The sequence below is a fragment of the Chiloscyllium plagiosum genome, unplaced genomic scaffold (genome assembly GCF_037043375.1).
Source record: "Chiloscyllium plagiosum isolate Xiang-an unplaced genomic scaffold, Cpla_swu_hap1 HiC_scaffold_17, whole genome shotgun sequence".
Classification (NCBI taxonomy): domain Eukaryota; kingdom Metazoa; phylum Chordata; class Chondrichthyes; order Orectolobiformes; family Hemiscylliidae; genus Chiloscyllium; species Chiloscyllium plagiosum.
Genome location: NW_028270155.1, coordinates 50,179,591 through 50,193,916, shown reverse-complemented (window position 1 = coordinate 50,193,916; position 14,326 = coordinate 50,179,591). Strand labels below are relative to the sequence as shown.

The following is a 14,326-nucleotide window of genomic DNA, read 5'->3' as shown; positions in this document are numbered from 1 at the left end:
TATATAACCAATAGTCAATTATGACCCTCACTAAAAAATCACAGATCTTTATTTCTCTAAGTTTTACCCTGTTCTTTACTGAGGACTGGAGTACAGTTTGCCAGATGCTGACTACCCTCTGGTTCACCACTCAAGTAGTAATTCTATAGATATTGGTCTAACATAATAGGTGTCATTGGGCTATTTGACCTGATGAAGTGCTTTTGCTCAAAACGTCGATTTTCCTGCTCCTGGGTTGCTGCCTGACCTGCTGTGCTTTTCCAGCACCATTCTGATCTAGACTTTGGTTTCCAGCATCTGCAGTCCTTGTTTTTACCTATTTGACCATAAAGGTAAACTCAACTGAATCCAGTGGTTTCCCTGTCCACTGTCCATATATTCACATTTGTCGGCAGGGATTTTTGTGCAACAATCAAGTAAATGAATTTGTCCAGTGCTAACTAACAATTAAGTCTATAGTAATCTCAACATTGACCAAATAATGGACATTGGTTTCTGCATAATAGAGTTAACTTTCTCCCTTTGCAGCAATGAAAATGAGAGCAGAGACTGAAAATTATATTCATTTTACTGAATCATTTTATAAGTCTAATATAATTCACATGCCAGCAGTTATACTATTAAAGCCACAATAGCACATCTGATTTTTTTTGCAAAAATGTTGAGATTTTCTTATACATATAAGGCCAGATTTGAAGAGAGTTCAGTGGAATGCAACCCATTGTGGTTATCAATGATGGTGTAATATGTACTTATATGTAGGAGATACAATATTCACTACTTTCTTTATCATTTATTATTTGCCTCTTAAATGTGAAAAATATATATATAAAATACATAAATGTATCATAAAATGGTTGCTTAAATTGCAAGAATCAGCAATTAATTTTATTTTGATAGCCAGAATAGGTGAGGGATAAGTGTCAAAAGGTAATCACATGGTTCATTCTATTCTGTTTGATATAGAGGTATATAACTTTTTTGTGTGCATTTAAATTAGTTGGAGTTATATAAATATTTGGCTTATAATTGAAACCTACTTTCCCAAACAGATTTGTTCTCATTGAGCTTGAAAAGAATCTACTTTTATTGCCCTAGACTATGTTGTCCATCATTTGGGGACTTGCCTGGTTAGAGGCTTGATTTACATCAAATTTACTCTTTACTGCAAGCTTATCACTAAGCTTAATTCCAGAAACACTCTTTCAGTGAAGCTTCAGAATTAAACTTTCATTTAACAAAGCAAATATACAAATACAATAGGGAGAATGAGGGGGTGCACAATGTTTTGAAATAGAGGGGAAGAAATGAAGATATGCATTGTTCCAAAATTGGATTGACTTAGATTTCCAGTTTCTAGACAAGGAATTTCCCAATTATAGATTTGTAATGGGCAGTTTAACAAGAAATCATGGAACAACAGGGTTTGAAGTATGGACAACCACCATCATAAACCCTAAAGCTTGCACCTATGCACTGTAGGTCTTGCATTCATGTTTGCCTTTATGTTATGAATGTTTGTGTTGAAAATGTGTTGCTGGAAAAGCGCAGCATGTCAGGCAGCATCCAAGGAGCAGGAGAATCGACGTTTCGGGCTGAGCCCTTCTCCAGCATCTGCAGTCCTCACTTTCTCCTAGCATATGTTTGTGTACCTGTACTTGAATATAGACATCCCTGTAGGCTGGCAAATGTTTGGTTGTGCCAATGCAGACTGTACGTATGTGTGCACATTTATGAATATATGAAGCATCCCTGTACTGCAGATGTAACTTGTGAGATCTCCACAAACTGAATATCTGAACATGCTTCTGAAAAACAGAAATATAGAATCATAGAAATCAAAATAGTTTCAGAGATCAGTTTGCTTCAATGAAACTGGTTGATGTTTCATTGCAATCATAATCTTTATGGATTTACACAAATGTCAAAATGCATCAATAAACATGCCTAAAAGTTAAAGAATTGAAAGTGGACAGTTTATTGGGGTAAAAAGTGGACAGTCCAATGATGTTGCATGTAAGTTCAATCAATCAACAGTAAGTTGTTCAAATTGTATCACAGAATATTCTAGTTTTTCACAGAAAGGTTTTCTTGTATCCAACTCCATCCAAAAAATCAAATATTTGCTTTGAATCTAATGAATAATATATATAACAAAGACAAATAATCATTAATAGACCAACGGTAACCACCCTAAGTCTGGAAGGCACTCCCTACATTTAGATATTACTGGTGACTGTGTTGACCCTATGAAGTCTAGCAAATGAGACACTGCAAGGAATATTCAGTTCTGGAAGAGTCAAAGGTTAAGTGATGCCTGTATCACAACAGAAATGAATCTACTAGGTTTTATTTGATTCGTGTTATAATTCTAGAATATTTCAAATGCCATTCACAATGGAGAAAGGTCCTTTTCTCACCTGGTCCTCCAAACCCATGCATTCTCTTGTAAATATTCATTCCGCAACCCCCACTGTTCAGCGTTCTCTCCTTAATTCGGCCCATCTTTTGCATCCAAATCCACATTTTACACGCCCTTGACCTCACTTGATATCGTGATTTTCTGTTAGCTATTCTTAACTTTGCCTATTTCTTCATCCCCTTTTTCAGTTTCACTCGTTCTTTTTCTTTATGTTTCTTTCTTGCGTACCAGCTCACCTTCCCCCTAATGTTTCTCTGGTCTCCTTCTGCCGGTGTTTTCTTTGTGTCTGTCCTCAAACGGTCTATTTGTTTCACCCCCACCCCCATCCCCACTCTCTCTCTCTCTCTCATTATCTCTCTCTGTCTCTCACACACTCTTCGTTTCTCTCTCTCACACACACACACATTCACTCTCTCTCTCTCTCACTGGACTCAGGAACTCTCTCGTTCTGGCAGCCCACTCCTAAGAGCTGTGGCTAATAAAGGGATCATAACGAAAAAAGAAACGCTTGTCTAGGTGTCTGCTCTGAGAATGGAGGCAAGAAGTGCCATTGGAAATCAATTCATGTGATGACTTCAATAATGATACTGAGGGCTGTAAAAACTAGCCATGTAGAAAAGGGAGATAAATTGGGTCAAAGGCCGTCACTGGAAGGAGTCGAGTCACATTACTTTCTTTTCAGTGAAATCACTTTTCCCTTTTAATATTGTTAACTCCTAGGATTTTAAAGACCTCTATAAACTCAGCAATGATATATGTAAAATCCGGCAAAGGAATCCGGCATCCAACTAATCCAAGTATAGTTTGACGACTCCCAGGTATCGAAACAGTACCACGATAAAGAATCGTTGTTCTAGATTATAGCTGATCTCTGTCAGGACTCATTAAATTTGTAGAATAAAGGAGGCAGCCATTGCACAAATATGGTATTTTCCCAACTGAATAAACCGTTGTCACTTAGCCCAGAAATTGCCAGTGTTAAGCCAGTTTGCATTTTAATTTGGCCCTGAAGTTACTTATTTCATTATTGATCAAACATAATGCTGAATCAATGTTCATCTTGTTACCTGGGACATTTCCATGTAATACAGTGATAGCACTGCCCGGAGTTACTCATTCCAATTCAAAACTGACTTTACGAGAAATCAATGGTTATTTGTTACTGATATAAGACTTTGTAAAGAGTGTTAAGACTCCAAGAAAACAAAACAAAACCTGCACAGTCAATGAATTTACGTACTTTATGGGTTCGCACCACGAAACCGCCCAAATCAGCAGAATAAAGTCCCATTTCAAAATAGATTTCAACCTACTGGAAGGTTTTAGTTAAATCGATCAATAACTCTCTACATCCATCCATCTATCGGTGATCGTGTACAGTATCTCCGTTTGTAGATTAGACCAATTACAACAGTTAGCACTAAATATTATGCAATACAACCAGGTAAAAGTTAATTACAGTATATATATTTGCAAAGTTGATATTGTCAATAGGAGATGGGAGCAGGTTTGATGGTAAATGGGTGGACATGTGGGAGTCGCAAATATAACTTTCAGTTTGAAATCACGGTCTCCAAGTAGAAGGAGAAAGATAGTAGGTTCGAAATCATTTTGTATTCGAAGAATGTTCACAAACTTCTTTGTTTTAATATGTTTGTGCCAAGTTCCTTTTTTTAGATCAATTCTGTTTGGGGGAAAAAAAAGCAAATCAGAGCAAGAGAGAGAGAGGGCTGTTTGTCAGGGTTTGGCTCTGTTTGGATTGATTAATTAACACGTCCCCGTGGCATTTGTCTAGCCAGAGAGCCCGCGAGTATGCGAGAGAGAAGTATTCTCCAGGCGATCATTTTGCATTGAGATGCCCACTCAGTTCGGGCCCGATTTCAGTGAGTAAAGGTTCAGTGTAAATAGCATTCAAATAATCAGACGGAAAGCCTCTAATAAAACACATGGAAGCCCCCACAGGATCGACAGCACAATATTTACTGAAGACTCGTCGGCAGCGAAGCCACTAACAGCAGCCGGCTGCCTCCACCAGGAGCCCTGACCTCCCTAATCAATTACTACACAAACTCCAGAATTTAACCACAGGACCATTATTTATGTGTTCCTTTTAACGTTCACCTCGCAGTTGTTTCCCCTTCCCAGTCCGTGCTCAGTTTCCATCCTTCCTACAATCTAATGACTAGGAGTCGTGTTTGCCTTGTAATTCCGCGTTGTGTTTTAGACAAGCTGGCTGTGCAAAATAGTGGCTTACGCCAGGAAACCCACAGCATTTAGTGAACAAAACAACATCGGATCAATCAAAGGCAATCTGTCACCATTATGCCATGGAGATATGATGTTTGTGGTTTGTAACTGCTAGCTGGTCATTTTGTTTCAGAAATCTCTGCCTTCTTGATTGCAATGTTGCTCATCTTACATCGAATCTAGTATTACAGGGAGTCATCGTTATTTCCTTTCAAAGTCTAACGGTACATAAGATCATAACTTCGAAATAACATTACATATCTGCGTGAGAGTTATCCTGCAACGCGCCATCCACATTTAAAATAAGACGAAATCTGTGTGTGTTGAAGGGGACTCTGCGGAGATCTAACAGGAATGTAGATGCTGTGTTTGCCCATTCCTAATCCTTGCTTGCTGGTGTAAAGTCGCTCACAGGTGCCTGATACTGAGGCTTCCCATTCGATAGCGCCGCATGAGGCCAGAGACCATGCTACGAAAGAAAACTGAGCTGTTTGTCAGCGTGTTCCCATTAACCCGTTTCGCACGTATTAAACTAGAATTTCTGCATTTTCACCTCAGGTGGACACATTCTCCTGGGGCGCTAATTTTCCTCCCTTCGCAGAATAAGCCAAGAGAAACAGTAACTGCTCCCACCTAGAAATCCATATGATGGAGAAGTGTCTAAGTTTCTATAATTCATCAACTTATCTTGGCGACATCACAGCAATCCCATTGTACTCATCAATATTGTATATAGTTGTATAACTAATTATAAACACTCATTACTGCCACTAAATGTATAATATTTACTTTACAGTAGCTAAATACAAGAGATAAAACAACGGCTCGTTAGGTGCAACCTATTTGAGGAGATCTTGCTGCCAGGACATAACTAGTTTTTATTCAGAAAAGCGAAGTAATTACATTATTTGAGCTCTCCGGTTGCCAATCTCCATTTTCCTGTTTGTTCGAAACGTTGAAAGGCTGAGTCTTATTTTGAACTCTGGGCAATGGGGAAGGAACAGCAGTATCTAATTTGAAATCCCTTGACACTAACACGCTGTCCCTTGGCTGCAATGAAACTTAAGATGTAGAGTCTTAGGAGACACCCCGGGCTTCCCAAACGCCCCGATTTTATTAACGTCTCCCTCCAAGAATTTGCAAATAAAAGTTCATGTTTTGAAGTAGTTAAAAAAAAAGTAACCGAGTCCCCGATTTTCAACCCAATGCGTGCTCCAAACATTGAGGGTCATTAATTCTGTTTTCTTTTCAAATCAAATGTCGGTGCAATTAACAGATTTGATCAGAGAACTGCAAAAGATTGATTCCATACGCGATAAGGAATGTGCAACTTGTTATCTGTCGCCCCGGAATTACGGAAAAGCTCCAAACGTGTAATTGGAAGAGTGTTGGCTGTGCTTTTTCAACACTTTGATCTCTCCCGCTCTTTATTTTTCTCTCTAACATTTTTCACCTCGGCAGTTCCCACAGATTCTCGTTTGGCTGAACTTGCATTCCAACATTATTGTAAATTGAGTATGTTTCTTGATGAGCGATTTCAACAATTGTCTCGCAGTAGCGTTCCAACAGCTTTTTAGAGTTTCGTCTTCAAAAAAACATCCTACATGGTTCAGATTAAAACTAGCCGCCAACAAGTATGTTTTTTTTGACACTCAGACAAAGCTGCAATTGTAACGGCCAACACTGGTTTCAGTTATTTGCTAAGAAAGCGTCAGGTTTAAGTTATATTGTAAGAACGATATAGGTGTTATAAACCAATCCTAAACTAAATATCTGGAAAGATAAATCTCGCCACGGATTTGAATGTGACGGATCTATTACATATATGTAATGCATATTCCTGTGGGATTTTCCACCGTGGTGTTCAACATTAGAGAAATATAAATATTTTTAAATGGGAAAATAAAACTCAATCATGCTTTGCGGTCATTAAAATCTATTTACAGTTCACTGCGGAAGTCTCAGACAGGGACAAGCATTGGTCTAACTTTGTTTTACAAAAAAAAGGATCGGTTTCAGATTATGGAAGATTTTACTGCGCTCACTTTAACCACGACTTTTTTCCCCATTCCCTGAAGAGGTTTAAAAGTGTAAAAGGAGTAACGATTGTTAAAGAGGAGTAATAAATCAGCAGCCGGCCAGCGGGTCCTGACACCGCCCGGAGATGCGGCACGTGTCATGGCCGGGCTCCGAGTGCCTCCGAGCGGGAAACTGTCCCAGGCAGGTCCGCTGGTTGAGACAGCTTCATCTACTTGGCCGTTTTAGAGCGCAAACCAGGTCCGCCTGACCTTTTAACTTGCGTTCGGTACTGTTCAGAAGCCAATTTTACAAATGTACATGAAATAATAAATAAAGGTGTTTATAGTTTGATGGCTCCTCTGTAATGAAATCCCAACATGAAGCTTTTGCCCCGAAGCAAACATTGACCCTAATAGCGTAATAGCCTTCCTATTAGATGATTGACCAAAGTATACAACAATTTCTTGCTAAGCATGTGGACTGGTACCAAAGGTATTGTGCCAAATTAACTGAAGTATTACCGTTTTGGGTTTTTTTTTTAAGAAAAAGTACTTAATGCTTTATTACTTAACAATTGTCATTATTCTTTGCACAAATATTTTTTTTCAAACGACAAGGTTTTGAAAAGCACAGTAATCTGAGGTCCTAGGACCTCAAAGGGTTAATGACAACAATATATTCAGTACCGTATGTCCCCTAAAATCAAGAGGCTGGTTTATTCACTTGACTAATTGATTTCTGTACAGTGTGTACTTCAGTCGGTAAAGTTACTCATTAAATTAATTGATTATTAGAGCGTTGGTGCTGTTGTAGACGTCAATGATGAGGAAACACGTTTCTTACTAAGCACATTTAAACCAGTCACAATCCACGTGTCTTGTAGTAAGTAATAAACATCTAAATTACTGATAGCACGATATGAAGTACGCTCAGTGACACGGGCCAAATCACATTAGCATTACAATACAGAATCTATAGAAAGACAGCGTCCAAAAGCTCGGTGCCGTGACCCCCAATTCTTACTGATCCTGCGAGTTGCATCACCTGAGTTCCAACATTTGCTCTTTTCGCCTTTTTTGCTGCTTTTTGTTCACTGTCTTCGCTCATATCGCATTCTCTCACCTTTCTATCCCGCTAGTTTCCTAGATTTAATGCTCCGGACTTCTGTTCACTGATTTATACATTTGTTTGAATTCACTTTTAAGCGCTCCCCTCCATGTACTCCTTTTCTCTCCTTTTCCACTCTATCCTTGTGATCTGTTCTCTTTAATCTCGGTCTTTCAGTCTGTTTATTTCTTGTCCTTAGTCTGCTTCTCTAGTTCTATTTGCTTTAGATTATCATATTTTTCACCCTGTGTTCTTGGCTTTTCATTCTTACTTTCCCGCCTGTCCTTTCATCATCTCTACCTTCTTTCCTTTCAGCGTGTTTAATCTTTTTTTCATGTTTCAAAGGATGCGTTCGGTGCTGCCTTTCCATTTTCTTGACACTTTACTCTCCATCACTACTTTCTCCTGCCTTTTATGGACCGATTTCTATTCTTTGTCCTACTTCGCGCTAATCTGAACGCTCCCTTTTTGCCCAATATTTACGAGTGAAGAATTTCCTGAATTTCCTGAACCACCCCTCTGTCTAAAGGCGCGGGACGGCAATATTGAATTTTTCAAGATGATTAGAATTCTGTCGACATGACACACGGCAATGTATTTGAGGTAATTAATAAGCTAATAATCCTGCCCGCGCACACGCCCCCGCTGCCACACCACCCCCCCCCCCCCACTCCCCATCCACCTCCATCATCTCTGCCAATACTCCGCTCACAAACTGGACTGAGGTTGATTCCACCTCAATTCCTGTGCACTCAAACTTAAAGAGCACGCAGTTTTCCAACGTGCTCCCACGCCGGTCTATAACCAAAGATATCGATGGGTCTTTGTCCTTAAAAGATCCCGAAGCTTCCAGAACCCTCCCCTGCATCGAAACCTGTCCTGATAAAAAGAATGAGTTGAGTTTAATCTAAGAATTTGGAAACTCTGCGGCACTAGGGATTTAGAGTGGGCTGCATCGCGGCCAATTCACTATCGCATCATCGTGAGCACTGGGCTGGTATTTAAAAACTTATGAGTGCAGATCACTGAGTTACGTTTTGTATTCTCTCTGTTTAACTCCTCGAACCAATTAAAGAACAAAAACAAGTCTGATCCCCAACACCTTTCTCCAAAGGCAGTCAATAATTCGATTTCTAATTTGTATTTGCACTCAGTTCAATAGACGAGTTTATCACCGACCGTCACTTAACAAGGCCAGAAAAAAACACAATCTCAAATTTTACTCTATTCTCCAAACAATGGGTGGGCGATTATCTAACATCAAATACCAGAATGATGAGCCATAAAGCGATTAGATGTGGTACATACAGATTTAATATATTGATTCGGAGAATTTCAATCCAGGGACTTGCTTCGCGCTAATCCGCATTTATTACAATCTCGTGCCTTGCTTTATCATGCAGACCTATCGTTTCAGAACACCACAGCGTAGCAAGGAGCAGGGAATAAACAACATGCGGTCATAAATTTGCTAATTACAGTTTAGGGACGGGACAGAAAGTGATAATGAGTTTGGTATGAAGGTGCTGGCGTTTGTGCAATTCACACCACTTCTGTACCATGTAACCACGGGAAGGGCAACTCCTGGATTTGCGCCGGATTTCTTTATGTGTTTGAAATTAGCTCTAGTCCGCTTTGATGTGAAGTGGTGACTCTATAACCGTTTGAAGTCCATTATTAACAAAGAATTAACTGGATCCTGAACTGCCGCTGCCCACTCTCAGCCTCCGCAGAGGAAACACCAGCTCATTTTAAATCAAACAAACTAACGCATTGGGGATGCCAAGCGAACTTTCTTTAATAGGGCAGGTAGCAGAATGAAAGCCGATGTATATGCATTCGGTGTCGACGTCACCAAAAACTAAGCATCTGTTTAGCAAAGTTAAAACAATAGGTTAGCGAGAATAAAGTTTTGTCAAGCGAGCTGTAAAAAAAAACTACATCAAAGCGATCTCAACTTGTTCAGATTCCGTTTTGTCTTACTGAGGTCGGTTTTCTTTCTCTTGTTTGCTTTTGGTGCCAATTATAGTTCTACAAATGCGCAGCTTTTAAAAGAAACCCCCGTGGCAAAAAAAAAGTGGGAGGCGAATGTTCTTCTTTAAAACATTTGGGGCGGGCGTGTTTTTTTTTTGCCGGAGAACTGGTACTGATTGGCGATCGCAAACTGCGACTTGAAAGCAACTGAAATAAAAGATCGCGACGTCAGTAAATAGATTTGGAAAAAGACACGCTCTGTGACAAAGGCAGAGATTTGAGTAAAAGCTGCGGCGGACCCTGAAGAAATAGGAGGGGCTTAGCTCATGTCAGAAATGTCAATCAGGCCATCAACTCCGAATAATCTCTACGAATCTGTTAGGACCTGACCTGGGCACCCTCAGATCAATAGCAACTTGAGAGAGCGATCGGATCGGTTACAGTGTGTCTGCATGTGGAAACGTATACTTCCAGCTGAGTCTGTAGCGTTAAAGGTGGCTACTCCGGCTCTTTCTGCACCGCGATTTCTCCCCGCACTAGCCACTGGCCATGTCTTTCCCACAACTGGGATATCAGTACATTGCTGCGGCTAGGCCACTTTACCCCGATCGCCAGGGTCTATCATCTTCCAGGGCTGGGAGCGATCTCACGGCGTCCGGAGCAGCTTCCACTGTCCTCACCATGTATGGCTCCCCTTACGCCGCTCAAGGATACGGCGCCTTCTTGCCTTATGCAGCCGATCTGCCCTTGTTTCCTCAACTGGTAAGAACATTTACGTCAGTTTGCTCTCTCCCAGTCCCCTGATCGCCGGTAAATCATTTCTATACAACTTCCATCAACCTCCACCGCCCTCCCCCCCCCCTCAAAAAAAAGTTTGCAAGCGATGAACAAAGCAGCACGCGGGGCCAGAAACAGTGTGGGACAAGAGGGGTTTTTTTTTGAAAAAAAACATTAAAAAGGAAAGAAATAATTTATTTCAACCGCTTTTCTTTTCACTGCTGACTTTTCTCCCGAAAACTTTCCCGTCAGTTTCTGCGTCGCGTTTGTCAGTTTCACTGCTGCTACCTTGTCAATTTCACTTGTAGATTTGGGGGTGTTTTTTTTACCATATGTGTGTGTGGAAGGGGGGGGGGGGGCGGGGATGGAAGCCCCATTTTTTGTTCGGCTTCTTGCGTGGTTTCACTCCACAAACTTTCCTCTGGCCCAACTTACTTTAACACAGGCATTTCGTGGCTTCAGAATGTATTTGAAATCATTCCTGTATATGATCTTATTTTGGGTTCTAAACGAGTACTTTCGCTCTTCCTCTGCTCTCCCCCACATCCCCACCCCCTTTCCTGTTTAGAGTGCCCAGTATGAATTGAAGGAGAGTCCGGGAGTACAGCACCCCGCATTCCCACACCACCACGCCGCCTATTACCCTTACGGTCAGTACCAGTTCGGGGACCCGTCCAGGCCGAAGAACGCCACCAGGGAAAGTACCAGCACTTTGAAAGCTTGGCTGAATGAGCACCGCAAAAACCCGTACCCCACCAAAGGAGAGAAGATCATGCTGGCCATTATCACCAAAATGACCCTGACTCAAGTGTCGACGTGGTTCGCCAACGCCAGGCGGAGGCTGAAGAAGGAGAACAAAATGACTTGGACTCCGAGGAACAGGACGGACGAGGAGGGCAATTCGTACGGGAGCGAGCCAGACCTGGAAGGGGAGAAAAAGGAGGAGGACGAGGAGATCGATTTAGAGAATATTGACACGGAGAATATCGAGAGCAAGGAGGACGAAGACGGGCAAGACCCAGACTTCAAACTGGACGGCAGAAGCGACTCGGAAATCTCGGACACTTTCGACGACTTGAACGGCCCGGAGGCCGGCTTCCTGAAATCGGTGGTGGAAGACAGCCGAGTGAGCGAAGACAAACCGGGGGAGCTGTCTCCGCAGATCCCCGGGCAGGCCAGCGGCGACCCCACCAAAACCAGCAGCGAGAGGAAAAGCCCCGGGTCGCCTGCGCCCGACAACAGCCTGTCGGTCAACCAGAAACCTAAGATCTGGTCTCTGGCTGAGACGGCCACCACGCCGGACAATCCTCGCAAGTCTCCCCAGATCAGTAACCCTCCCGCGGGCCCTGCTGCTGCTGCCGCTGCTGCCGCCGCCGCTGCCTCCTCTCTCCTGGGCCAGCACAGACTTTTCGCCTGCCCCATAGGCAAATTTCAGAACTGGACAAACCGAACCTATTCTCACCACCCGCTGGCTTTAATTAATTCTAATCATTTCCTTGGACTTAGTACAGGCCAAGCTGCTCCGACTGCCGGCGTCCCCGCATTTTGTACAGTCAGGGGAGGCGAGGAGCGGGCGCAGTCTGCAGAACCCACGGTAACAGGTACATTGAACTCAAATCCTATGAAACATGCTCCAACCAGACTCTGAGAACACCTTACACAATTTGCAAAGGGACTCCATTAAAAAAAATAACACTTGAATAATGCCGAATTAGCAGCCTTAACAGTTGGGCCTTTTTTTAAAAAAAAACAGTAAAGTTCAAAGTTAAAAGGAATGATTAACTCAGCGATGAGCTCCAAAGGTATCCCAACGATTGCGAATTAATTATATTTGCTGGTTAATTTCTACACAAAGCCCACTTCTTCATCTTTTTCAATCGATCCTGAGAGATTTTCACATCCTGATCGCGAAAAGAAACGCTACCCAATTGTAACCAAATCCAAGGTAGAGAGCTACTCCAAGGTGCAATCAAAGTAATGGGATAATGATTTTTTGATGGTCAAAATTGCATTTATTATAAACTGATCTTCAGCACCAGTTGAAAATATAATTTATAATTTGATTACAATAACTTTTTCCAGTAAGTATTAGATGGGAAAAAAGGGATCTGTGTAATAAGATAAGATAACACTTACCCTGTATTGCATTCATATCACTTTATCCTTTAACTGGTCTAATTGGTAACGATTCCATTGCAAAGTTGAATTTCAGCGTCTGAATCTGAGTAAAAGTGGCCTCCATAAAGGCGAACAATACCAATTATCAGAACTCGTTATTATTTACAGATCGAAGCAGTGCCTTGGAAGTAGAGAAAAAAATAGTAAAGACAGCTTTCCAACCAGTTCCGAGACGGTAAGAAACATGTTTCGTTTTTGTCCGCATCTTCCCACCATTTTACACCAGACTGGAGGTCTTTGCAGTAACAGGCGTGCAGGTTTTTGTGTACTCTTCACCGTAGTTGACCAACATTTAAAACTGAAAACACAACATCTTATACAAAATGTGGATGTCAAACGTTATGTTGGAAAAGAATCAAACACTGATCCACAATAATTTTATTCGTTTCAGACCCCAGAACCAACTCGATGCAGCCATGGTTTTGTCGGCGCTTTCATCCGCATAGTCAATTATGGCATTTTTTTTTAAAAGAAACTTTATTTTGTAACCATTTTCTTGTTAAATGGTATGTAAAAATATTTTTTCCCTGTATAGTTTAACCTGTAAGCATGTATGTGTACTAAACTAAACCGGTAATGTATTACGCGCCGACAAGGCGTGTATCAATTAGTTGCATTTGTGAGATAAAAGTGAACCCAGTTTTTTTTTGTAAGTCCAGTGAGAATTAGTTATCACCTGGTGTTCGAGATGTTTTGTATATACTGCAAACAAAAAAATGTACATACGTGTGAACGAAATTGTACAAGAAAGTATATATTTTTGGCTAATAAATGAACAGTTACGACTTTATCTCCGTCTTTGTATTTTGAAAGCTGCCAGTGTTGTTACCATCCCCACAGAACAGTTCAACGCTCTGTTCACCAAACCTAGTGAGTTTGATGATTATGAATTGACAATTCCATCATCCCAAAATTTCTCAAAATGTATCTACCGTTCGACTCCGAGTACTTTTAAAATATCTATTGATCCCAGCCAAAGGAAGATTGTCAGCGGCTTAACTCAAAACTTTCAAATATCTTTTTGAAAAAGGAATTCTATCAAATCAAATGACATTTGATACAACCCTCGTCACTTTGTTTAAACCTACGGTTCTATGTGCTGTCCTTTTCTTAAAAATGAAACATGCTGGTTTCGTTTTTTAAGCGTCAACCTTCTGTCATCAAAAATAATCTTTGTTTTTCACAGCCAATACTTATAGTAGTCCCAAGTGTCCAAGCGGTGTTAAAATTAAACCGCCAGACTTAATTTTCAAATATTATAAAGGATGCCAAAATATTGCACCCAGGTACAGTTTCGGCTTTTGATTTGGTACGATATCTGTAAAGCAATGTTTTGGGGGTCACTGTGGTGTAGGTTTTAGTCACTGCTTCACTCGTTGCAAGATATTTGACGTTATCGTTAAAAGTAGTTCAAACCACGACAATATTTTAATGCGGGATGATTGTAGATGTTTGAGACTCTTATACAGTATAATGACTAAATGACTTGAATAATACCAGACCCCCGAAGGCCCAACACTGATGTGTTGGAGTTTGGATTGAATGGGGGAAGGGAAGAGTCGGGCTAAGAGCGCCTCCTACAGGCAGACATTCTGAAATGCC

General features: G+C 41.1%; 1 protein-coding gene across 1 annotated transcript; it reads left to right on the top strand.

Moving 5' to 3' along the window:
• Nucleotides 1–9,111: 9,111 nt before the first annotated feature.
• irx3a (iroquois homeobox 3a) lies at nucleotides 9,112–13,514 on the top strand. Its single transcript, XM_043707003.2, has 4 exons — nucleotides 9,112–10,531; nucleotides 11,115–12,147; nucleotides 12,833–12,899; nucleotides 13,116–13,514. The coding sequence occupies exons 1-4, from the start codon at nucleotides 10,319–10,321 to the stop codon at nucleotides 13,168–13,170; spliced, it is 1,368 nt and encodes a 455-aa protein (XP_043562938.2). The 5' UTR covers nucleotides 9,112–10,318; the 3' UTR covers nucleotides 13,171–13,514.
• The last annotated feature ends 812 nt before the right edge of the window (nucleotides 13,515–14,326 follow it).

Bases quoted from the DNA above. Each gene is read 5' to 3' on its own strand.
- irx3a (XM_043707003.2), top strand. From the start codon at position 10,319: ATGTCTTTCCCACAACTGGGATATCAGTACATTGCTGCGGCTAGGCCA. The intron at 10,532-11,114 runs GTAAGAACATTT...TTTCCTGTTTAG, and splicing joins TGCCCTTGTTTCCTCAACTG to AGTGCCCAGTATGAATTGAA. The intron at 12,148-12,832 runs GTACATTGAACT...TATTATTTACAG, and splicing joins TGCAGAACCCACGGTAACAG to ATCGAAGCAGTGCCTTGGAA.